General features: G+C 32.9%; 2 protein-coding genes across 2 annotated transcripts; both read right to left on the reverse strand.

The window, feature by feature from the left end:
- Positions 1 to 334: 334 nt before the first annotated feature.
- Positions 335 to 1372, reverse strand: LOC141489916 (trace amine-associated receptor 4-like). The gene has a single exon (XM_074190267.1). The coding sequence runs from the start codon at positions 1370 to 1372 to the stop codon at positions 335 to 337; it is 1038 nt and encodes a 345-aa protein (XP_074046368.1).
- An 11498-nt stretch (positions 1373 to 12870) lies between these two features.
- Positions 12871 to 13902, reverse strand: LOC141489917 (trace amine-associated receptor 3). Its single transcript, XM_074190268.1, has one exon. It carries the CDS (start codon positions 13900 to 13902, stop codon positions 12871 to 12873), a length of 1032 nt encoding a protein of 343 aa, XP_074046369.1.
- Between the last annotated feature and the right edge of the window lie 12831 nt (positions 13903 to 26733).

The following is a 26733-nucleotide window of genomic DNA, read 5'->3' on the forward strand; positions in this document are numbered from 1 at the left end:
CACTGGCTTGTTGGGACTCAGAAGCAGACTCTAAATCTGACTCTGCCCTTCACCAGAAGTTCTGCACTAGGCACATGACTTATCTTCTCTGGGTTTCACCTTCAAACTAGAGGAGTAGAGAAAGATAGGAATTAGGATTGATGGATTTTTAAATCCCTTTCAATTCTGATATTCTTTGGTAACTCTTTGGTATTTCTGAGCTACTGTATAGTATTTTCTAAAGGCACATGATAGACAAATATTGACTCCTGGATGGTGGGAATTTATCCTGCCCCTCTATCCACAAGGAGCAATGAGTGTCTTCAAAGAAACATCATGGGAATAGTTGCATTGCTTAAGCATGTGAAGGAAACAAACTGAGAGTAGATGAATCTGGTCGGAAGATCATTCCAGTCACAATCAGTTTAAATGCTTTACGGAACCAAGGATAAAACATCCCATAAATTATTGGATTGAAGGTGGAATTGAAGTAACCCAACCAGAGGAAAGCATTGTAAAGGTCCTCAGGGGTGGTGAAGTTAATGAAGGGATCTGTGATAGTTAGGACAAAAAATGGCAGCCAACATAGCACAAAAACCCCCATGACTATACTCGAAGTTTTGGTGGCCTTGCTCTCTTTTTTTGATGAGGCTTTTGTTTTGGCTTCTCCACCCTTCAAATTTGGAAGGGTATCAATCTGCTTGGCATGTTTCCTAGCTACAGAAAATATGTGTATGTAAATACCAACCATTACTGTACCAGGGAGAAAGAAAGCAATGAAGGAGGCCAGTACTCCCCAGAGTTTGTTAAATATTAGCACACAGAGACCCTCACAATCAATTGCTGCCACAAAATCTTCAGCACCAATGACATTTAACTCAGAGAAAACAAGACCAAAGGCAAAGAAGATTGGGACAGACCAGCTGATGAACAAAAAGACCTGTATCACTGGGATGGTGATTTTGGTGACATAATGTAAAGGGTCACACACTGCATAGTAGCGGTCCACTGAGACAAAACACAGATGGAAAATGGAAGTGGTGCAAAGCATGATGTCACAACAACTGTGTACTCTACAGAAAAGCCTTCCAAAATACCAACAGGCTTCAATGGATCTGATCATGCTGAAGGGCATCACCACACAGCTGAGCAAAAAGTCAGTTGTTGCCATGGATAGGATCAAGAAGTTGGTTGGAGAGTGGAGCTGCTTGAAGTGGGAGATGGAGATGATGACCACCAAATTTCCAAGCATTGTCATCACTATGGCACCTATCATGACCATGTACATTACCCATACACTAACTGCAGGTCTTACATGTCTAGGACATGAATTGTTAACAAAGTCAAAGCAATATTGCACTTCTGGTGGGTTCCAGAGTTCAGGAGAATTCATTGTCCAAGTCCTAAGGAATAGTCTCCTTTTCAAAACTGCCACAGGTCTTCTGTTTCTGAGGAGAAAATGGTAAAGATCAGGGCAGAGTGGGGAGAGCAAACATCACAGAAATGTAATTTAATCAGATGTGAATGAGAATATTTCTGGCAGATTCAAACCTGTTTGACCCTTACTATCTACCAGAATAATCAATTCCCAAATAACAGTTAAATACAAACATGAGTTACACAGTTTACACTCCCTGAATAATTGACAGATGTGTAACTGTAATTATATACCTTCAGAGTTTTTCAGAACGATAAAATTCCTTTAATGGCATTCTAGCTTCCATCTCCCTCTCTCCTGTCTCTTAAATGCTCTCCTTTCTTAGTTCTATCTTTTATAGTCCTTTGATTCCTTTAAAGCTCACCTCAATCTCTTCTACTTACAGGAAGTATTTCTCAATTCCCTGTGCTTCAAAATCCCTTCCTTACCAAGTTACCTTAATTTTTTATTATGTATTTTTATATAAAATTAAGTGTAAATATTATTAACCTGATAGAATGTGAACTCTGCAATCAGCACATTTTTATTTATGCTTTATACTTCTAATCTAGAATATAGTAGAAATGCAATGCTTCTTGATTGACTGATCTAACTTATTATTCTTCAATACTGTTTTCTAGTGTTTTAAGATGACTTATTGATATCTTTTGTCTTGTTTATCAACAAAATTTCTTTTATTATTTTACCTTTCTTCCTTCCCAGAGAGCTATCTTTAAAAAACATTTAAGGGAAAAATGAGTAAAATAATTATAGAAAAAGTCTGAAAACAGATGCAATTTACTATATCCATAGAACTTCTTTTTTTGACAAAGAAGCGAAGTAGAAGTTTTCTCTCATATTACATCTTTGGTGCCATGATTAATTTTTGTAATTTCAAAATATTACCTTTGTTTTGTAATGATTGTTCTTTCCATTGTTGTGTGTGTGTGTGTGTGTGTGTGTGTGTGTGTGTGTATGTGTATTACTCTGCTTACTTTTCTTGATTCAGTTCATTGCATGCTTCTTTGTGGTCATAATATTTGTTGTCTCTGATAGCACAGTAATATTCCATAGCATTAATATGCTATAATTTGTTTATAGCAATGGATGTGATCATGAACATTGATTCAGTTTCTCAACTGAGATATACTGCTATAAATATTTTGCTGTATGTTGAAATTTTCTTCTTGTTCATAATATCTGAGCATAAGGAAAATAATAGATGTTATGGAACAGGTCAAATTATTTGTATAATTCCAAATTTCTATTCAAAATGGTTATAATGAGTCACAGCTTCATCACCAAATGCACTATTGTGCCTATTTTCCCACAACCCCTCATGTTTTGTCATCTTTAATAAGTGTAAGGAAACCTTAGGTTTGTTTTGATTTTTATTTCACTTATTTGTCATTTGGAGCTTTCATTTTATTGTTAATTGTTTTCAATTATTCTTTCAAGATTAAGTTGTTCACATGCATTGACCACTAATCTTTTATAGATTGTTTTTTGACTGTGTATATGTGTGTGTGTTTGTGTGTGTATGTAGAAAGATGATCTATACAGACAGATAAAAAAAGACAAATTGATCAAGTATATGTGTATATATCTTTTATTTGTCTACATATATTTTGAATAACAAAACTTGTCAGAGTTATTTGATACAGATTTTTTTCTCCATTAATTGCTTTTCCTTTTATTTTAGATGGATTAATTTTGTGACTGAGCTTTTCAGTTTTGTGTAATCAAAAATTTCTCTTTTATCCATTGTATTTGGCTCTGTGCATCATTGGAATTTATGAATATCTTTATTACTGATAGCTGGTCCTCAATATTAAGGTCAAATATCAATTAAGATTTTACTTTGGAACATGACACATGACGTTCCTATATCTTATATCTCCCAAAGCACTTTGTACTTTTCTTAGCAGTTCTCAAGTAAAGTTTTCCCCCAAGTTAGTTATTTTCTGGTTTATCAAACACTGTTTTGTTACATTCCATTCACTTCTGATGTTCCTTTGTCTAATCTGCTTTATTGATCTACTTCTCTATTTTAAACCAATGCTAGGTGGTTTTGATGACTGCTGCTTTATTTTACAGATTGACACATGGAAGTACTATTCCCTTTGTCCCTCCCTCTTTTCATTAGTTTCCTTTTTATATTGTAGATCCTTTATTTCTCAAATTATATTATTTTATTTAGTTCTGTAAGACAGTGATGTCAAACAATTACAAATTTCATACATAAGGATCCTTCTGAATCACATATTAATTTTAAAAATATTGATGTTAATATTTTTATTTGTTTTGTTAAACATTTTCAATTCCATTTCAAACTGGTTCAGGAAGCATATCAGAGATTGTGGGTGGCATGCAGCCACATGTATGACTCTTCAACTGTAAAGAATTCTTTTGATGGTTTGATTGGTACAGTAAAAGAGTTCTAAGTTAATTTTTCTTTTATTGGCATGGTCCGAACATGAGAATTGAACATTCCTCCAGCTATTTAATTTGTTCTTTATTTCTTTAAGGAGAATTTTGCTACTGAAACAAAATAAGCATTTTGTGTGTTTTATTAGTATGATCCTCAAGACTTTTATGTTTTATACTTATTTGGAATGGAATTTATCTTTGTCTTATAGTCTATTAAGTTTTATTATATAAAAATGCCAAAGATTTTTTGTTTTTATTTTGTAAATATCATGTTGCTGAAAGAATTACCTCAATATGTTCACTGATTATATCAAAGAGTATCCATGTCGAGACCATCATAATGTCAAGAGCAAATGGGAATAGCTTTTAGCTAGTATTGGAGACCAGATTTGAACTCAGGAAGTGTTCCTGACTTTACCTTTGTGCTAAGGTGCTTTCTCACTCTTTGATTTTCAGGAAAGATAACCTTCTGTACCACATTTTACTTTATGAGCAACCACATCTACTAATAAACCTTTAGGATTCCCTGAGGAAATTCCATGAAGAATTCCATTAAAGGTCTTGCTTTGTCTTCAATTTGCCAACCAACAGAGTAGCTGATACCAAGAAGCAAGGTATCCCATACAAAACCTAGAACTTATAGGTCAACCTTGACTGTACTACCTATAGAAAGTTTGGTAAGTTCAGTTCACAAAGAATTGGTAATTAAAATATAATAACATTTCTGGGTGTCCTTGAATAATACCAATGAAAAAAAAAAGACTTACCTCAACACTCAACTAATAGAACAGAGGGTTCTCTTTCTTCTCAAACTTAAGCTTTTTCCTTTACAGTCAATTTTTTTTTCATTTGTTCAGACCATTCACCTCTTTCAAGTTCCACACACATACTCACATACATGCAAACGCACAAACTCTGCTATCCCAATTCACCGGTGGTAAATGACAACCTAGGGAATGGGAGGTGGGGCAGGATGAACATCAAGAGACACTGCAAGTAACCAAAAATTTTGGTTTGAAGGGTTTGTTTGTTTTGTTTTTTGTCGTTGTTGTGGTTGGCCACACTCACAGTCTCATTGATATAAAAACTTTCTTATAAGGAACTCTCATGACAAATAAAGACCTGATGTTTTATGTAACTTAGAGTCTAAAACATTGTCTATAGGACACACTAAGATGTTAGGCAATTTGCCCACAGGCACTGAGTCATTGTTTGTCCGAGGAAATTTGAACCCTAGTCTTTCTATCTGAAAAGCTAGTTCTTATTTCACTAGGCTAAATTAATACAGGAATTATTATCCCCACTTTCCATATGAGCAAACTGAGACTTAGGGAAGTTCATAGATCAGAGATTTGGAGTTGAAATTAATCTGAGGTCATTGAATCTAATCACTTCATTTTACAAATAAAGAAACTGAGCCACAGAACAATTAAGTGATTTACCCTTAGTTTCTCAACTAATGTGCCAAGATTTGGAAAAAAAAACTTTTCCTGACTCCCCCCCACACACACACACAGCTTTCTCCTTCTTATAATCACTTTATCTCCAGCTGACTAATCTAGGCTCAGGTTTCATAAAAGGAAAGAAGAAAGGATGTCCTGTATCTGACATTTTCTGATTTTCTTTGTTGGTTTTAATAAAATAATTTTTCTGAATTGTTCATTTTTCTAGAAACCTAACTAGCAATTTACTAAAATTATCATTTAAGTAGTTTTATTTCTTTTTTCAATTTTATTGTATTTTCAACTTCTCTCTTGTCCCCCCAATGGGAAAGCAAGAAAAATTTTTACAAGCACAAAACTCAGGCAAAATAAATTCCTGCATTAGATAGCTTCTGCTTATTCAGATACTTCCCTTACAAAAAAATATGCTTAGATTTAATTTAATTTGTTATTTCCCTTTTGAGTTTTAAGTTTCATCTTGAAAATATTTATTGTTCTTGTTTATACCTGTTATGATCTCTCTACAGAGTTTCTATATTTAAAAAAAAGTTATACAAAGAGAATAGTAACTTAATAGAAGAAGAGAGAATATGATGAATTTAAAATTATAGTTTACCTGGGATAGAATTCTACTTTTGACCCAGAACAGCTGTGTGACCTTGGATAATGAATTTCTATCTCTGAACCTCAGTTTCCTGATTCGTGAAATGGAAATAATACTAGCACCTCCTTCACAGATTTGGCTTGTGTATTCAATAAAATAATATTCTAGAAGTACCTTATAAATTTTCAATATGCTAGATAAAGGTCAGGAATTAAAAGAAAAAGACAAGATTTATATCATAGTTGCTACATCTATTTTATATCTACAAATATAGACATAAATATAATGTTTATATATCCTGTATATATAATATATTTTACATGTTATATGTCTATATACCATATTAGATATACATAATTATATATACAGATATATATTTGTCTCATATTAAAGAAAATTCTCTTTTAATTTATTTAAGGCAATAGGGTTAAGTGACTTGCCCAAGTTCACATAGCTAAGTAATTATTAAGTGTCTGAGGTCTCATTTGAACTTAGGTTTTCCTGACTCCAGAACTGCACCACCTAACTGTCCAAGAAAATTCTCTTAAAAAAGAGGGGTGGAACATGATTATAGGTTCTCATGTGAAGCTACACTATATGGTTGAAAGAAAATTGGTTCTGGAAGCTCAATCCTGGATTTAATCTTAAACAAGTCATAAAATCTCTGAACCATACTTTCCTCCTATTTTAAAATGGAATTCATAAAATTTGGGCTACCTACACCAAGGAAAAGCACTTAATAAACATTAAGGTGATCTAAAAAAGAGCTGAGCTATTTTCATTGTTCTATTGTGATAGTGGGCAAGAGCCCTGGACCTGAAATCAGGATAATCTCAATTCAAATCCCTACAGAGACACCACTTAGTTGTGTGACCCTGAGCAAATCATGACCTCTCTCAGTTTCAGTTTCCTTAAAAATAAAATGATGATACTATTACCTACTTCATAAAGTTGTTATGAATATCAGATGATACCATATGTTCTCTAAAACCTTTAATAAGTTTGGTTTTAAAATTTTAGTAATACACAAATACATAGTAATATACATATACAAACCTGATCTTTTCTGTAACTTAGACTCTAAAACATTGCCTATAGGGCACACTAAGAAGTTAGGCAATTTGCCCCCAGGCACTCAGTCAATGTTTGTCAGAAGCAATTTGAACCCTAGTCTTCCTAGCTGAAATGCTAGCTCTTAGGGGTGGCTAGGTGGTGCAGTGGATAGAGCACTGGCCTTGGAGTGAGGAGTACCTGGGTTCAAATCCAGCCTCAGACACTTAATAATTACCTATCCGTGTGGCCTTGCACAAGTCATTTAACCCCATTGCCTTGAAAAATCTAAAAAAAAAAAAATGCTAGCTCTTAATTCACTGGGTTAAATTAATACAGGAATTATCCCACTTTCCATATGAGTAAACTGAGACTTAGGAAGTTCATAGATCAGAGATTCAGAGTCAAAATTAATCTGAGGTCATTGAATTGAATCACTTCATTTTACAAATAAAGAAACTGAGGCACAGAGAAATTAAGTGCACATATACATGCACATTAGTAACAGAAATATTAAAATAATCACATTAATTTGAAGACTCTGATAGAATTGCTCTTTATCTGATATTTGTACCACAAAATCTTTATATAATAGTGATTTTACATGAAAGTATGGTGGGGAGCAATCTCCCTTGACTTCAGTCTCCCCAATTGTAAATAATAGAGTTAACTTACCTGATTTCTGAGATGAATTCTAGTTCTCTTATGTCCAAATCCAGTACCCTTTCCACTCTCTATTTTCCTCAAATAAAAATAACAACTAAAATGACATGATTCAATAATGTTAATTAAATTACATATGAGAAATCAGATAGAAATCCTTTGTGGATCTCTCTTTAAGTACCCTGGGCTATCATTTTCCTTACTAAAACTTCTCTTCCCATACCCCATTATCTTATCATGATTAAATGTGAAAATGCTAGGACATGAGTTCTAAAATGATATTGTCATAGGAAAGAGCAGTTCAATCAAGTAGAAAACGATATGAGTCTTCAAATTCCTTGGATTATTTTTAGCATTTCAGTTAATGGACCATACATCCTATTGATTTTTATCATCTCATTTATTGTCATAATAATAGCTAGTTTTAAGTATAGTTTTTAGGTTTAGAAAGCATTTTTCAAATGCTCCCTTAATTTATTAAGTAGTTACATATGTTAAACCCCTGCCTGATGAGATTTGTATGAGACTTAATTTGCCAAATTGTTATATAACACACACTCATTGATTTGTTTTTCTTGCTTTCTCATGGGGTGGGGGAGGCAGAAAGGATAGAATCTGGAACTGAAATTTAAATATTATGTTCATTTCTGCATATTAAAACTGAATTTACCTTTTTCCATTCTATGCTAATTGTATTAATAAATCCCTCAACATAGTAGTCTCCTTGGTCTTGTGAGTATTTTTCTATCATTTAAATATGTTCATAGTCACAATGATTTAGAAGTTGAAGTTGACTTGTAACATTACTCTCTCAAATAAACTATGCCTTACCATTGAAAAGAATGTTTCATTTCACTCTTCTTCATGCTGCTTACTTGAGAAAGGCTTCAGGAAGTCACTGGTATACCTGCTAGCTCCAATGTATGGAGATTGGGCCCCTTCTCAGCCAGGTTATTATATTTAGACAAGATACCACCACAAAACTCTGGCTGAGAGGTCCCTGGGGAGTCTTCTCCTCCCTCCTGGTCTGCCTCTGGCAGGTATATTCTTTAACAATTCTCAAGGTGCTCAAAGTAAAGAGAATTCTCCAGCTCCCTAAAGAGCTGGTTCTTTGAAGTTGACCCAGGAGGATTTTTACATTGGTGACAGAAGAGGGAGACAGAAACTCCAGGACTTACACACAATAGAAAAAGAAAAAAGACATCCCTCCTGGTGCCAAACAGAGGAATACTTAGTGAAACATTAAAGGTTCTATTTTATTTACCTTGACAATCTCTCCAAGAATACAATAAGAAGGGATTTAAAAGAATTTATTAAGAAAAGAAATAAATGAGAAAATTGGACGATTAAATTATTTTTTGTACTACTGTGTATAGACTACGGATTTAATATTTAATATTAACAATTGACATTTATATAATACTCATTATTTCATTTGCCTCTCATAATAATCCTAGAATTGAACCATCACACGTAGTAGCTTCATTTGACTGGAAGAGCCACTGAAGCTCAGAGAAGTTAAATGATCTGCTCATATTCACATAGCCAACAAATATCAGAAGTAGAATTTGAAGCCATTCTGACTTTATTTTCAGCAATTCAAAGTCTTTGTGTTATCTGTTTTATTCTATTTTTTAGAATAAATCTGTGATTGCAGACATTAAGGGAGTCCCAAAGAAGCCATCCTCTTTCCTGATGCAAATTGGCAACTCTTCTCTAATTTTTAGTCCTAGAAAACTGTCTAGGTCCTTGAGATGATGCATTACTTGACCAGAATAATATATTTGATAGGTATCATAGTAAGATCTTGAACCCAGGTCTTCCTAATTCCAAGAGAACATTTTCTTCATTATACAAAACTTCCTCCCAAGTAAAGTCAAATTCCTTTGTTCCTACTATAATATAGAACTGGTTCTACCTGGGCAATGTCAAAACATTGGGGAAAAATGGAAAAATTCCATCAATCATCAAATGTAGCCCCCAAAATACCAGAAAAATCAAATGCTTCTTAATCAAATTAAATAATAGAGGCATCCTAAAAGTTTTAGTGTATTTTTAAACCTTAATAGCTTAATGAAAATGTAAAAGTATTGGAGGTTTAAGCATTAATAAATTTAATGTGCACTGAGACTTTTTTGATACTATGTAAAACATTTTGAAAATCTTAATGTGTACTATAAATGTAACCTACTCATAATTGTTATAATTTAGTCATTTGGGAGAGTCTTGATAGCTTCATTAAAAAAAAGTGATAAAGCGGGGTGGCTAGGTGGCACAGTGGATAGAGCAACAGCCCTGGAGTCAGGAGTACCTGAGTTCAAATCTGGCCTCAGATGCTTAATAATTACCTAGCTGTGTGGCCTTGGGCAAGCAACTTAACTCCAAATAATAGGTGGGGAAAGTGATATCTTTTATTTTTCTATCACCTATAGTTCTCTCTTTCCAACATCAAGAAATTCATCATTTATAACAAAGAAAAGAGTAAGAAAAAAAAGCAAATTAATATAACTAAATAATACAACAAAAGATGCATTGCAATGTTTCAAACCTATAATCTCCCATTTTAACTAAAATTTGAAAAGAGGCGTATTCTTACACCTCTTCATTGTAATCATGTTTGGTCATTATAATTTCATAACAATCAGTTACTACTATTTTGCTATTGTTTTCAGTCTCAGCATGTATGATGTGATAGGCATTATACTAAATGTATAGCTATAATTAGAAAGATAATTTCTACCCTCAAGCAGCTTATGTTCTTATGCGGGAAGAAAGCACATAATAGGAAGTTGAAAAGTGAGGGGATAAGGAGCAAGAGTGGGGAAAAGTGGATGTTATAGAGGAAATAAAACTTATAGTATGAAGAAGGAGTCTTTCCATTTACATTGTAATCATTTGTTGGTTTTGCTTACTTTACTTTGCAAGAGTTTGTGTGTTTATACAAATTTCTCTCTATTCATTGTTTCAAAAAGCATAGTAATATCCCATTATGTTCATGTCCCCCAATTTGTATAACCATCTTCTCAATCCATGTATATCTACTTTGTTTTCCAGTTCTTTACTACTATATAAATTTCTGCTGAAAATAATTGGTGTATATTAAGACTTTATTTTGTTCGTTGACCATCTCAGTATAAATGATTAGAATCTCTGGTTTAAAAGGTATGGACAGTTTAGTCATTCTCTTCACATAATTTTAAATCGCTTTCAAGAATAGTTGATTCAATTTACAACTTCATTTTCAGTGCATAAGTGTATTTGTCATTCCTCAATTCCACCAACATTGTTACTATCTTTTGTAATCTTTGTCAATTTTCTGAATGCAAAATGAAACTTCAGGGGTGTTTTGGTTTGTATTTTTCTTATCAATAGTGATTTCCACCATTTTTCTTTCATATGGTTCTTAATAGTTTACAATTCTCCTTTTGAAACCTGTTTTATCCTTTGACCACTTACCTATTTAGAATGGCTCACGAATTTCTATTTAGTTTCCTATATAGCTTGGATGTTAAATTTTTTTAGAGTTGTTTGATATAAAAGTGTTTCCCATTTGAACATATCTTTTCTTATTTTAGTTGATCTATCCAATTCATACAAAAGCTTTCAGTTTTACATAATCAAAATCCTAAATTTTATTTTATTTTTGCATTTACCTCTTTTGTTTGGCTAAAAATTCACCTCCTACTTCTTAACCAATATCAGATTGTTTTAATGTTTATTTCTTTATAATGAAGTTTTGAGTTCTGGAAGTAATATTTATTCTTCATTCATATATTTTCATTATTTCTCCTTTTATTCTAAACCTATGCTTCCCTATAATTTTGTTATTATATTGTGAAACACTGCAAAATATTTAATTTTCAGGAACAAAATAAATAATATTTAAAATTCATGCAATTTTAAAATAACCAAGTTTGATTTCCTTCACGAAATTTTCATTGACTAATCCAGTCCATGTGAACTTTCATTTCTACAAATCCCTATAGTGAAACCATGCCAATATAATTTGAAACTTAATTGTCTATTACTTTAAAAAAATTCAACAGCTTAACAAACAATATTAGGCAACTATTATATGTAAGACTTTAGGAATATAAAAACAAAAGGAAAGTAATCCTTTCCCTCAAGGAGCTTGCATTCTACAAGAATTATATAATATGTTCACATATACATAATTAAATAATGTGTATACAGCAATACAAAGTAATTTCAAAAGACAAAAAGCATAGGCAACTGGAGTAATTTGAAAAGGCTCATATAAGCTTGAGTTATGCTTTGAAGGAAGCTAGAGATTCCAAAGGTAGAGCTGAACAGAGAGACAAGGAAGACCACCTGTGCAAAGGTATGAATGTAAAAGATGGAATGTCATGTATGCAAAATGGATAGCAAAACAGATTAACTAGAATAAAGATTATAAAAAGGGAATAATATAAAAATAAAGCAAGCAGGGTAGATAAGAACCAGATTGAGGAAAGCCTGTCAGGCTGATCACATTGTATTATAATTCAGAAGCTACAGAGACTTTTGAGAAAATTGAATTATAATAGAAATTAGAATTATAAATTTAGCAGCTTTGAGGAGATTGTTTTGGATAGGGGAGAGACTGACACAGAAAGATAACTAGAAAACTATACTATTCACAATACTATAGATGAGAGACGACAAGGTCTAAAGTAGACCCTTGTCTATAAAAGAAATGTTATAGAGGAGGGGAGGGGAATATCCAGTCTGCTAAACTGTATAAGGTTTTCAAAATCATTTGGTCTGGTGCTACCATGGCAACCTCAAGTGGTACTCAAAATTCAATAAATCTAGAAGATTTTTAAGAGGTGAATTAACTAAATGTTTGACCAAATCCAGCAGGTAAATGTTATAAATAGTCAAATGACCCCTGGAAAGAAAAGGTTCCCTATTCCTATTATAGAGGTAGAACCAAGAAGGCTTGGCAAATGCTTGGATATTAGGGAAAGGTGGTGAGGGAGAGAGAAAAGTCAAGTTCAAGATAGTGAATGTTCTTTAGTCACTCCAGCAAAGGATTTTGTTCTAAATATCTTCTCAGCAACCATCTCTCACATATTTTTAATCTCAGTCCTGAGGATATTGCAATAAGCTTCATAAATTTTATTGAATCAATAATTTGAAGTAGTAGATACAACACTGTACCATATCTTATATTATTTTTCTAGATTGTTATGTTAGTGACTTATCAAGTAATAAGCTATTTCAAACTCAGAACACTGACAGGCCTCATATTTAATTTTTTGTTCACTTTCTTAGTACAATTTTTAATGGGTTTCAGGGAACAGGTTTGCTGTACCTGAATGTGAGTTGAAGATTTTGCCAGATAAAATGTACTTAAGTGCATTTCTAAACCAAGGGTAAAAAAAGCCATGAATTAATGGATTGCAGGTAGAATTAAAATATCCAAGCCACACTAGAAGATCAAGCACTACCATAGGAGTAGAATAGCCTAAATATGGATCAACTAAAACAGCAATGAAACATGGCAACCAGCAGGCCAGAAACACCCCCATTACAATGCCCAGAGTCTTGGCTGCTTTCCTGTCTTTTTTCTTAGATATATTTTTTCTGCTCTCTTCTTTTGAATTTTTAGGCATATTGCTAATTACTCGAGCATGTCGTTTGGAAACTATAAAGATTTTCCCATAGATACCAATCATGATGGAGCCAGGAGTAAAGAAACAAGTAGTAAAGAGTATGGTTCCCCAAAATTTGTTGAAAGTGAGAGCACAGAATTTGAAGCAAGCAACAAGAATCTCATAAGCTTCCATTCCTGAGACATTAGCCTCTGACAAGACCAAACCAAAGGAGAAGATGGCTGGTGCTGACCAGCAAAAAGCTAGCAGTCTCTTTATTGTGGATGTGGTCATCTTGGTAGTGTAATGCAAAGGATAACACACAGCATAAAACCGATCGATTGAAATGGAACAAAGATGAAAAATGGAAGTCAGACTCAGCATCATATCAAAGCTTGCATGGAATTTGCAAAAACCATCTCCAAAATACCAACAGCTCTCCACTGACCTGACCATGCTATAAGGCATAATGATGAATCCCAGAAGAAAGTCAGTGGTTGCCATGGAGAGGATCAAGAAGTTGGTAGGAGAATGAAGCTGTTTGAAATGGGATATGGAAATCATTATAACAAGGTTTCCAAAGATAGTGATAAACATGGCTCCTGTCATGAATGAATACATTATGACTCGTACAGAAAGGGATCTGGTAGTAGGTGGGCAGGATTTATTCCCAAATTTCAGACAACTGGATAAGTCAGAAGGAATGTAAGTAATATCCATGACCTTTAACTCTGTGCAAATCTTCTTTAGATAAAGACCTTTAATCACATTTCCTCTTCAAAAAAGTATCCAGAATTTTGCAGCTCCTAGTAATAACAAAATTTAATATTCCTTGTTAACATAAGATCTTGAAAACCCCCAAATAAGTAAATTATAGTTATTGACTTTGTTTCCTAATTTCTCTTATAAGCAGCAAAATACAAACTTGGACAGAATTTTCAATTAACCATTTATTATAGTCAAGAATAGTCCATGCTTTCAGTTCTTTATTTTTATTATTTTTCTTGGTTAAAAATGGGTTTTTGGGTTTGGTTTGGTTTATTTTGCAAGGCAATGGGGTTAAGTGACTTGCCCAAGGTGACACAGCTAGGTAATTATTAAGTGTCTAAGGTCAGATTTGAACTCAGCTTGTCCTGACTCCAGGTTTGGTGCTCTATCCACTGTGCCACCTAGCTGCCCCTAAAAATACTTTTATTAATCTTTTTCAACACTCTTTGCTATGCAATAGCTAATATTTCCCACGATAATCCTTGGAGTGCTTTGAAATTTTCAATACTAAAATACTAGAGGTATTCTTAGAATTAGGTGTGATAGATTAACAATAAATATGTTTTCACTGGACTGGGTACACCATATACTGACACAGAATACAAACTTTCCAGGTCTTGGATATAAGGTTTTTCTGATATAGTCAAAAATATCATGAAGTAGTCAGCCTCCTTTGGCGAATTTAGCTAGGCTAAACCTCAGACCAATACCTACAATCCATCTCTGGGCTGTACTTGAAATCTTTTTTAGTTTAATAGGACCTACTGTGTTCCATTGAGCCAGTCTTGGAGAACTCAATGTATACCTCTACACCATGATAAAACATCAAAGTATAACTTTAAATAGGGTATTTATTGCTTTACTGGTAAGCATCTAATTCCTTTTTTACAACAGGACTAATATGGAAATATGTTAAGCACAATTGTACATGTACAATTTTTATCAGACTATTCACCACCATGGGGAGGGGAATAAAAAGGAAAGTGGTAGAAAAATGTGGAACTCATAAATTTGCAAATGGATGCATAATGAAAAACTACCTTTGCATGTAATTGGAAAAATAAAGTAAAACTTCAATTGAAAAAATAAAGAAACATAAGCCCATATAGAGCTAAAAGACTAGTGATGCTAATTAAAATAATAGCAAGCCTCAAAAACATTTTGAATTGCTTTACTTCTCCTTTTCTTTTTTTCTTCCTTTATTAATCTCCTTCTCCTCTCTCTCTTTTCTCTCTGGAAGCTAAAATCACATCTCAATTTCTGTCAATGCCAAACCTTCATGCTACTTCATGGTTACCTTCTGCCACCTGAACCTATGACACCCAACTCTGAAATGCATCAGTTTAGTGGCAAAAGGATCAAATGAAATAAAGTGCATTGATGCTCAAAGCATCACACCCAATACTTCAAAATAATTCAAGTTGCATGCCCCCAAAAGTATCTTCTAGTACAAATTATTATGAAAAACAGCATTTTGTGAAACAAAGCTCTGAAATGGTAAGTTTTGTTAAGTACAGTCCATTCGATTGGACTGATTGAAAAATTCGTTTAATTCAAGTTCTCACAAAAAATTATGGTTTTGATGACTATATGATATGCTCCTGTATCTCTGTAACTAGATAAACTCAATATAGGGTAAGTGTGACAAATGTGTCTACCCCAAACATTCTCTGTTTACAACTTGATTATCCTTCCCAAAGAACATTTTTATTAAAGGCTTTCCTGCTATATGGACAACAGTAGAAGTCCCTCTATGCTTTTTTCCATTAGTTACCCTTTCCAACTTGACTGGCTATATTAACCTCACCACTATTGGCCGATTGGATCACTTTTAAAGGAATACAATTTCCCATTCACATTTTATAGTCTATATAGTTTCTGAAAAGAGCAAGTTGCATCTGCTGTAGAATCAGAGATGATCAGATATGTTCATTTTCATCCCTCCTGCCTCTTCACTCATCACTCTTCACCTATTTAATCCTTTTCTGACTTACTTTGAGTTAAAAGTTCTTGACATACTTACTTAAAAAAAATAAGACATCAAGAAAGGTGCTCTTCTTTGAGAATTATAAAATCAGTTGCAATTCTGTCAGAAGTGTGGCCTTAAGTGACTTAATTAACCTTCTTTGGACTTCAATTTCTTTAAATGTAATTAATATTCCTTTAATATAAGAAATAAAATTAGGGTGCTAAACTGGGAAATTTCTAAGATATTTTATGAGTCTAAAATTCTTAAATGACCTATAGAATCAAGATTAATGACTTCAAAATTTTTTGGCTAATAAGAAAAAAGAACTTTCTCTCTATTCAATCTCCCAAGAGAGAAATAGGAATAGTCATTGTAACTAGAGACCACATGGAAAAATTCAATCAATAAATCAATAAACATTTATTAAGCTAGACACTATGTTACGTACTGAAAAAACACTCAGAAAAGATGACCAGCTCCATACAGAAGCAATCAAGATTGGCAGCTACTATGACTCCTATGTGACCACAAGGACCATGCTAAGGTATAATTATAACCAGGGATTCTGAATGACATGAAGATTGGGAATGATAAGGAAAAGGGGGGAAAAAATCCAAGACTGTTGAGGTCTGAGGCTGCTATAATCTCACTAAACTAATGATTACCAGGAAACTGTTTTCCATATTCCATCCAAAAAATCAAATTGGGTTATAAATACCACCTTTTGAATCTACTCTTTTATGAGTCATGGGCATATGACATAAAAGCCAATGCTTCTCTATTAAGTTTCATCTAAGTTTCTGTCTTTCATTCAAACCTTTTAAGATTATTTCAATGTTTAATTCCACCATTCAACTTACTAGTCATTTCTTCCATCATTTAGTCATCAGTAAATTTGATAATTAATGTTTTAAACTAAATAGAGCCTTCTTAAATTTAATTGTTGCCAGGTAAGTATTCTGCAAAGATAATGGAATTTGAGTGGGGCAGGGGATGCTGTGCTAAATCAATAGTCTCACTTTCTCCTCTACAGCCATCTGAATCCCAGATATGAATTGGGGTGACTTGAGAAGGCCCTGAATGCCAGGCAATCAGTTAAGTGTCACAGCTAGTAACTGTCAAATGAACATGATAGCAATCTTTTTTTAAAATTTTTGTTGCAAGACAGTGGGGTTAAGTGGCTTGCCCAAGGCCACACAGCTAGGTAATTATTAAGTGTCTGAGACCAGATTTGAACTCAGATACTCCTGACTCCAGGGCCAGTGCTCACTATCTACTGTGCCACCTAGCCACCCCTACATGATAGCAATCTTAAAGTATTTGAAATATAGAAGAGAGATTCAACTTATTCTGCTTAGTCTCAGAGTCAACATAGAAGAAAGTATCATTGCATCTATACAGATTTCTGCTCTTAAGTATGGAAAAATTTCTTAACAATAATGGATATCCAAAGGTATAATCAGTTAACTTGGAAGGTTCATAGGCTTGTTGATTTAAGACCTGAGATGTTTAGACATTGTTAAACCCAATCTCTCATTTTATAGATGAGAATACTGATGCCTTATCTAAGGTAGTATGTCAGATCTGGGATTTGAATCCAGGTCCTTTTTGCTTTCTTTTTTTTGAGAGGAAATTGGGGTTAAGTGAGTTGCCCAGAGTCACACATTTTTAGCAAGTGTCTGAAGTCGCATTTGAACTCAAATCCTCAGGACTCTAGTACTGGTGCTTTATCTATGAAAACACTTAGCTACCCTAAACCAAGATTTTTTTATGCTTCTATGCCCCCTTGAATATTTCTAATTAAAAATAAATATTTTTATTTTATTATTGCCTTTAAGAGAAAGCACAAAAATACTTAATTTAAACATCCAGAAATTCAGAACTAAAACCCAGAAGCCCAAAATGAAACCTAATAGCATGTTTAAAAAGCCTACGTTTTTTGATTTAAGACCTGAGAAGAATTTTGGACTTTACAAGAATGTTTGTAAATAGACCTTTGGGATTTTTAAGCAAACAAAAAAAGGGCCAAATTTTCTATAAAAAAAAAAATATATATATATATATATATATATATATATATATAATTTCTATATATGTATGTATGTGTGTGTGAATGTTAGATCCTTAATTTTACAGAAAGTTATTTCTATACAACCTAATTGTGTAGGAAATGAACTGCCATTCTTCATTTCTCATATCAAAAGATCAGTATTGTGTTGGGATGTTACACAGCAATATTTCAATCATCTATGGTTTCATATGTGAACACTTTTCACCAATAAAGTTATAAGTCCATTTAAGCCTCATATTTGTAAAGAATATTTCTCCAAACTTAACAAGTGTATTCTTAGGAAACAAATTTAGAGTCAATTCCTTGCTCAGTTCATACTTGAAGTATTTTCATCTTGGTAGAACTTTCCTGAGTTCATATTCCAGCAGAGTGTCATCCACAAATTTAGGAGCAGCTTATTTGCTGCATGAGATCATAATAACTGGATTTTAAAACAAACGATTTTACAAAGCCACAATACAGAAATGTTTTATATTTATAATCCATTTCACCTTCAAAATTATTGTTATTGTTTAGTAGAATAAAGCTACATGCTAAAAATAAAAAAAGCAAAACAATCACATTGTTATTAAATCCTCAAACTAACCTTGCTAATACGATATCTGCTAGTGCCAGAGATTTCACAACTTTGACAGTTAGAAATCTCTTGTTTCTGAGGAAGGAAGAAAGGGAATACTTTCATGGGCAAGCCAAGAAAGAAAGGTTTGTATGAAATAAAGTTTTCTGGTATTTATCTGGGCAGTACTTTTATTTCTAAGTTCAAATACAATTTTCATCCTGAAAGTCTTGTCCTGTTCAAAACCACAAGAAAGACAACTTTGAAGACATTTCATTTTAAAAAGATAGCAAAAATAAACCCCAAAATAAATAAAAAGCAAATGTCCAAAACCAATTGTTAACATTGAAGCTTTATATCCTATATCACTGCAAAACAATCTTGATACATGGTATTCTAGCAATGAATTTATTCCAAAGAATTTACAGATCAAGGGAGATTTCTAATAGTAAATTCCAACTTATAAAAGTTAGAAGAGTCATTCTGAATGAACTGTCTTCCGGAAAAAAGCTGGAGCCATGAGAAACATTTAGAGCAACAATCTGAACCAACAAAAAAAAAGAAACTTTACTGTGAGAATAAGGAAAACACAGTGAAAATGAAAAGGTACAATTCTCATTTTTTTTCCTCTTTGCTATATTATGTCAGTGAATGAAGTTGCATTATTTGAAGCCTGGAAGAAAGAAGATAAATCTCTCTGAAAAAAAAAATAATAATAATAATAATAATGAAAATCTAGGTGGAAGTGATATTGAGAAGGCATAAATTGAGAGTAGCCCCCATAGAATAATATTAATAATAATTTTAAAACTATCATTTGTAGAATATCTTAAGGCTTTCAAAGCATTTTGCCTATATTTTATCAGCTGTTCCTCACAACATGTAAGGAAGGTTCTATTAATATTACCATTTTACAAATGAGGAAACTGAGTCTGAAAATAATTTGTACAGTGACTGAAATAGGATTTTAATATCCTTCCTGATTCTAAGTCCAACAGTACCATCTATACCACCTAAATGAATAGATATTAGAGAGATAGATAGATGAAAACAGATAGATGAACGAATGGTCAGACAGACAGAGATAATTTTAATTATTATATATGTGGTAAAATGACTGGTGAATATCTCCTTGGTTTGAATAAGAAGAGTACAAAGTAAAGCTTATTCTCAAACAAATATTATGTGAACCTTGGGAATAAACATTATCTATTATATTTGATCTGAAGAGGAGGAGTAGAGAGTTTTTCAGAATGGTTTTAGAAAACTTGACTCATTTGTTCTAATGAGAAGATGTAATGGTTAACTTCTCATTTAGCAAAATTTTTCTTTGGAATTATCTCAGTCAGTTCTTACAACTACCCTATGAAGTAGTACCCTATGGAGGAAATTGAGATTCAGAGAACTGAAGGGAGTTGCTCAATATCACAGTAAGCTAATAATAAGCACTGGAAAAAAAAAAGAACTAAGACAGCCCTCTAGATATCCAATGTTCTTTCTTTCTACAACAAGTTGCCTCTAAAAATGAAGCTAAAATTAACTGATTTACATAAGCAAGAAAACTTATAGTCTAAACTCTTGCAGGAAAGTTTCACAGGACAGACACTAGAAAAGCAACTATGATAATGATCAGTTGATTTGAGAGTCTTTCTGATTCAAAAGAATACATGGTAGTCATGTGGTAGAAGAAATATTGCTAGTGGGAATCACACCAGAGCTTCAGACTTTTTATGTCCTCTAATCCAGAATCAATTAATCAAATAAAATTAAATTTAATAGAGAATTAGATTTAAATATATATTATATATGTAAATATATATAATGTATATATACATTATATATGCATTTACATATATACATTATATATGTAAATATATGTGTGTATATATATACATATATATACACACATATATACACTCTATTTTAAAAACAACTTCAAGGGAAGCTAGGTGACACAGTAGATAGAGCACTGATCCTGGAGTCAGGAGGACCTGAGACATTTAATGATTACTTAGCTGTGTGAACTTGGGCAAGTCACTTAATCCCATTGACTTGCAAAAAAACCCTTCAGAACTGCAAACTTTGGGTTTTGTTTCTCAACCCACTTACTCTGAAAAAGGTCTGAGAATTTTTTATCTTTTTTGTGTCATGGATTTCTTTTGTCATCTAGAAAGGTATATAAAATTCTTTCTCAGAATAATTTTTAAATGAATAAAATATAATGTATTTGATTACAAAAAAACCCCAAAATTAATTAAAATAAAGATGCATTTTCCTATCCAAGTTCAAGGACCTCCCCCCCAAAAAAAAATCTGTTCATGGACCATGATTTAGTTTTAATTTCTCATTCAATAGATAATAATATCTATTATTTATATAGTACACTAAGATTTTAAAAGTACTTGATATACATATAATAAATAGGCCTAAAATTTAAATTATTTCATAGAACATAAAATCAATAGATAATAACCTCTGTAAGAATTGGAATTTTTTTTTCTTTTTGTCTTTTGTCTCTCAGTATATAGCACAGTATCTGGCAAATATTAGTCATAAAAATATACTTTCTTGAATAATTGATTGATTTCTCAAATTCACACAGAGATATGGCTTTAACCCAGGCCTCCTGACTGCAATCTTGGGGCTCTTCCCACTCTTCTCTGCAATACCAAAATAGTGGGATATTTATGTCCCAGAAAAATAATTAAATCACAACAAGCACATCACCTCTTTTCAGATGGTACATTATTAAGTTGAATGAATTTGTAGTTAAAAGAACTTGAATCTCCAGATATGCTATTTATAATCTCTATGATTTTAGGCAAATTTCATTACTTTTGTTTGCCTCTATTTCTCCTCTATAAAATGAGAGAATTGGAATAAAATGTTGAACTCAAAGTCCCTTACAATTCTAAATCTCTGCTATTATGATTATCATATCAAACCATAAATACCAAAAAAAGGAATTTTAGAATGATTCAAACACATAATAATTGAATCAATCAATGATTTCAATTTTTATTGAGCCATTTTATTACATTGCACTAAATAAGTTATTGTTTTCTAAATTTATTTATACTTTCTGTCTTCCTATGTTTAAAAACTTTTTCTGTTTTTTAAATTTTATTTTAATCTAATTTAGTCATAGGAACATAGGTTTAGGTTTAAAAAGAATCTTAAAGGTCATATTCAAACACCATTTTACAAAAAAAAACCTGATACTTTGAGATGTTAAATGATTTTCCCAAGTTCATATATATTTGTAAATTTTAATATAACCAATTTGAACTCAGGTTCTCTGTCTCCAAATCCAACTCTTCACATGGTACCATGCTCCCTGTTTCCCAGTCAACTTTGCAACCTTCATTCCAACAATTCCAAGTTTATTTTCACTATTCATTAAGTTCTGATTATTTTTTGAAAAGAAAGAAATGTTGCCAAAAAGACATTTTTCACCTGTATTTAGTGAGTCCAGCACTTTCCCTGCCTTGAGAAGTCAATCTTGATTCAGTGAATATCTTTATTTGTTCTTTTGGTTGTGGGATTAGAAGAGTAGATCTCTTGGAAGCTTGCTTTAGGAATAACTATCCTAAAGAGTTTTTATGATTTTTGTATCAACACTCAGGAGAGTTGCTATTGGGGAAAATAGAAGCAAAATGCTAGAAGCTCTGAGAAATAAATTAAGTGCAGAAAACTAGGGAATTGCTCTTTTTAATTCTATCTCCCCAAAGGAATAGTGAAAAATCCTCCCTCTCTGATGATTCCCCAAAGAACTCTCTTCTCTCTGAAGACTTCAGAGTTTATGTATAATTTCCTATAATCACTAGGGTTTTCTGTCATGAAGATATCAACATAACACTCAATGTTTCTACTCAGATATTTCCTAATAAACTGAACCTTGTCTAATATGTGACTAGAAGTTCATTCTAGATTATGCTTAAGTGCTGTGGTATTTTTTACTACGAATCTTATTCTTCAGCTGTGAGAATTTACAAAGGAAAGCAGGTTTATTAATTGTTAAATGGATTAGGAATTAAGAAATCTGAGTTCTAATGCTACTTATGCCACTGATTATTTGTGTAACCTTGAAAATGATAGTTTCTTATTTAAACATTTTTAAAGAGTTCATTTGTATAACAAAATGTACAAAATGAGAATAAATAAATATTAAATAATAAAAAGAGTCCATTTGATAGAGAGGCAAAGAGGAGAAGGTGAAAGCAGAATAAAAACAATAGCCAATAAAATTGGAGAGATAAGCTTCTCTCTGACCCTGGCACTGTGATTGGTTAGGCAAGATACAAAAACAAAGAGAAAACAGTTTTTGTTATACATCCAGGTTTGGTGGTTGGTATCTACATGTCAATTTCCATGTGCATGTCATAATTTGTGTTTTTTTGTGTTGTATATTCCAGGATGTCTTATTTATTAGTCTATGCTTCTGAGTTTTCCAAGTTCTAGCATACACCTAGACATACACATTTGATAGATATTATCACCTTTACCTCACAAAAAACAACAAAATAGAGGTCATTTCAGTATAATAAACTCAGAAGCATGACCCATGTCTGAGTTCAAATCTGGCCTCAGATGCCTGATACTAATTAGCTATGTCACCTTGGGTAAATCACTTAACATCTTTGTCTCACAAAAAAAATTTATCTTACAGAGGAATTTTATACCTTTTCTCACATTTGGTCAATTCAACTTTGTAAGCAGTTCTTTTCCTCAGGGAATTTTTACACCTTCCTTTTAAGTTGGATATATTCTACTCTTGAAGGAGTTCTATTCTTCAATGAATTTTTTATACTTTTTTTACTATTAGCTCAATCATGTTTTTAAGAGGTTGTTCTCTTCTGTATTTCTGTACATCTTTCACTAAACTATTATTTTTTTCTTAAATTTCATTTAATTAAAAACTAAAAAAATTCATTTTTTTTACTTTTAATTGTTACTTTGCAGCTTTTATTGTGATATAAAGAAATGCAAAGAGTCACATTATTTTGAAAGTCAAGACAGAATTTTATTGGAAGATTTGACAAATGATAGTGAGAGAATATTGTTCATTTTAGGCTTCAAATTTCCAAAATACTTTTTTTTAACAACATTTCACTCATTCGGTCTATACAAACAATCAATACAGTATGTATTATAAACAAACAAAATGGTCAAAAAGATGGGATACTTGGTCTGTGGGGAAGCTATGTGGCAAGAGTGAATAGAGTAGCAATCCAGGAGTAAGGAACACTTATCTTCCTGAGGTCTTTCTTTTTTTAATTGACAGAATTATCCACTATGGATGTGACAGTGCCACTGCTCAGAGAAAGATAAGGCAAGGACTTTATTCCAAATTAAGTTGACATGAAGAACAAAGACTGAGTTGATGGGTCTGGGCAATTGGAATTTCAGTAAAGAGGTAAGTTTTGATTCATTTTTCACAACACATGGCAATAGTAGCAATAATGGTAATAAGAGTAGTAACCAAAATAACTGATATTTTAATGGCAACAACTCTGGTCAGCAAGACGGTAGACTGGATAGAGAAACACTCTTTCAGTTAGAAGAATATGAGTTCAAATCTTGTCTCAGACATTTGAAACTACCCAGCGGTGTGAACAGCACCAAGCCAAATAATCTGCTTGCCCCCTCTTAAAAAAAAGATGTTTTCTTCTGAGGAATTTATACCTCTTTTTCCATTCTTCAGTAGATTTTATTACCCTCCTTTTCAATTTGAACTTTACTAATTTTTAAAGAGTTCTTTTCTTAAAGGAATTTTCTCTGCCTCTTTTACTATTAAACCAATATTGTTATTAAGAGGCTAGTCTTTCCTTCTACATTTCTATCCCTCTTTTATTAAACTGTTGTTTTTGTTATGATTTTTCGTACAATACTTCCATTTAACCTTTATTTTTAAATTCTCTCTCTAGTATTTAATGGAATACAAAAAATAAAGTCACCTTATTTTGAAGGAAATGAATAGCATTTTATTGGAAGAAGCACTGAAAAATAAATAAGAGAATGTATTTCATCTTCGGTTTCGCAATTATGGAACGCTTTCTTTCCATCTACACAAATACTTTATGCAGTATGCAATATGAGCAAGCAAAACTCTATCTGGAATGAGAAAATTGAAAGTCAAATTGACTGGTACTTAGTCTGTGGGGCAGCTAGGTACTTAGGTAGCATGACTGAGTAGAGTAGCAATCCTAGAGTAAGGAACACTCATCTTTCTGAGTCCAAATATTGCCTCACATCCAGACAAAGCACTCAAACCTATTATCCTCCATTTCTCCATTTGTAAAATTATCTGGAGAAGAAAATGGCCAAATACTGCAGTATGTTGTTTACTTCAGCGATGTGCTTTGTCAGAGACAAAATGGGAACTCAAACCTCCCACGGAGGAGAATTGGATGAAAATACAAATCAATGTGATACTAATTAAATTATGATATTCATATAGTAGTGGTTCTTGATGCAATGTAGAAAACTATGCATCTAAAAGTTTTTACAGATATTATCTTTGAATCTTTAATTGGGCCTTTGATTTACATCAGGAATATTTTACTCTCTTCATTTTAATGAACAAGAACCGAGGTGGAGTTTTGTGATATACAAATGGATAGGTTTGATGGATTAGGACATTGCTGGGAGATGAATTTAGGTTCAAATATTTCAAAAATTGATTCTAAGATGCTGTTGGACTGCCTACATGGTACTAGTATGATAAAAAATAACTGCCTCCGGTCTGGACTTTGAAAACGAAGGGCTCTGAATGTAGGAACTAACTCACAGAGCTATTTCATGCCTGTCAACATAACAAGGGTAAAATGAATAAATAGAAACAATTATATAACATTAAGAATCGTCTCTGAGCATGTCACATGATACCTACTATTACATTAAGTTTTGTCTCCCCTACTTAGAATATTATAGGCTTTCAATAAGTGTTTGTTGATGATGTCAAGCCTTCTCCTGGCTAGCTCAAACTCAGGGGAATGCTGCTCTGGAACAGCAAAGGTGTGAACCAGGTAGGTTAACACTTTCTTGGTGTGAGTTGGGAGAAGTGCATCTTAGGTCCTAGAACATCACAAAAAGGAATACAGGTTTGGAATCTGAGTCTGAGGAGATCAAATCTGGTGAAACTAGCTTCCAGGAGAGTTTCCTATTTCTGAGCAAATAAAGTTAAATTGCCTATTTTGGAACAACATCTCTCATCCCTTTCTTTTTAAAATTGACAGAATTATCCACTATGTCTGTGACAGTGCATCTGACCAAAGGAAGTCAAGGCAGGGACTTTGTTCCATATTAAGTTGACATGACGACCACAGCTCACTCAGAACGAAGACCCAGTTGATGGGTCAGGGCAATTGGAAGTTTCAGGCCTTCGTTTGTGCCGAATGGTAAAAATAGTAGTGATAATGGTAATAAGAGTAGGAATCGAAATAACTGATATTTTCATGGCTACCTCCCTGGTCCGAAACTGGTAGAGTGGAGAGAAAACCAGTCCTTCAGTGAGAAGGATGTGAGTTCAATTCTTGTCTCAGACATTTGAAACTCCCGAGCTGGGTGACCAGCAACAAGTCCACTAATCTCCTTGCCCTCCCATTTAAATAAAAGGATATTTTCTTCTGAGGAAGGTTATACCTCTTTTTCCATTCTTCAGCAGATTTTATTACCCTCCTTTTCCATGCAGTCTTTTCTACTTTTTAAGGAGTTCTGTTCCTAAAGGCATTTTTTCCTGCCTCTTTTACCATGAAGCCAATTTTGTTTTCCACAGGCTGGTTTTTCCTTCTGTGTTTCTGTGCCTCTTTTACTAAACTGTTTGTTGTTTGTTCTTAATTATTCTTGCAATACGTTCATTTCATTTTTATTGTTTAAATTCTTCCTTTGTAGCATTTAACGGGGTACAAAGAAACACAAAGAGTCACCTTATTTTGAAGGAAAAGCAGAGCATTTTATTGGAAGAAGTTTGGATAAATAAATAAGAGAATATAGTTCATCTTGGGTTTCACAATTACAGAACTCTTTCTTTGCATCTACACAAATGCTTTATGCAGTATGCAGTATGAGCAAGCAAAACTCCATCTGCAATGAGAAAAACTGAAATTCAAATAGACTGGTACTTGGTCTGTGGGGCAGCTGGGTGGCAAGACTGAGTAGAGTAGCAATCCCAGAGTAAGGAACACT

The sequence above is a fragment of the Macrotis lagotis genome, chromosome 5 (genome assembly GCF_037893015.1).
Source record: "Macrotis lagotis isolate mMagLag1 chromosome 5, bilby.v1.9.chrom.fasta, whole genome shotgun sequence".
NCBI classification, from domain to species: Eukaryota; Metazoa; Chordata; class Mammalia; order Peramelemorphia; family Peramelidae; genus Macrotis; species Macrotis lagotis.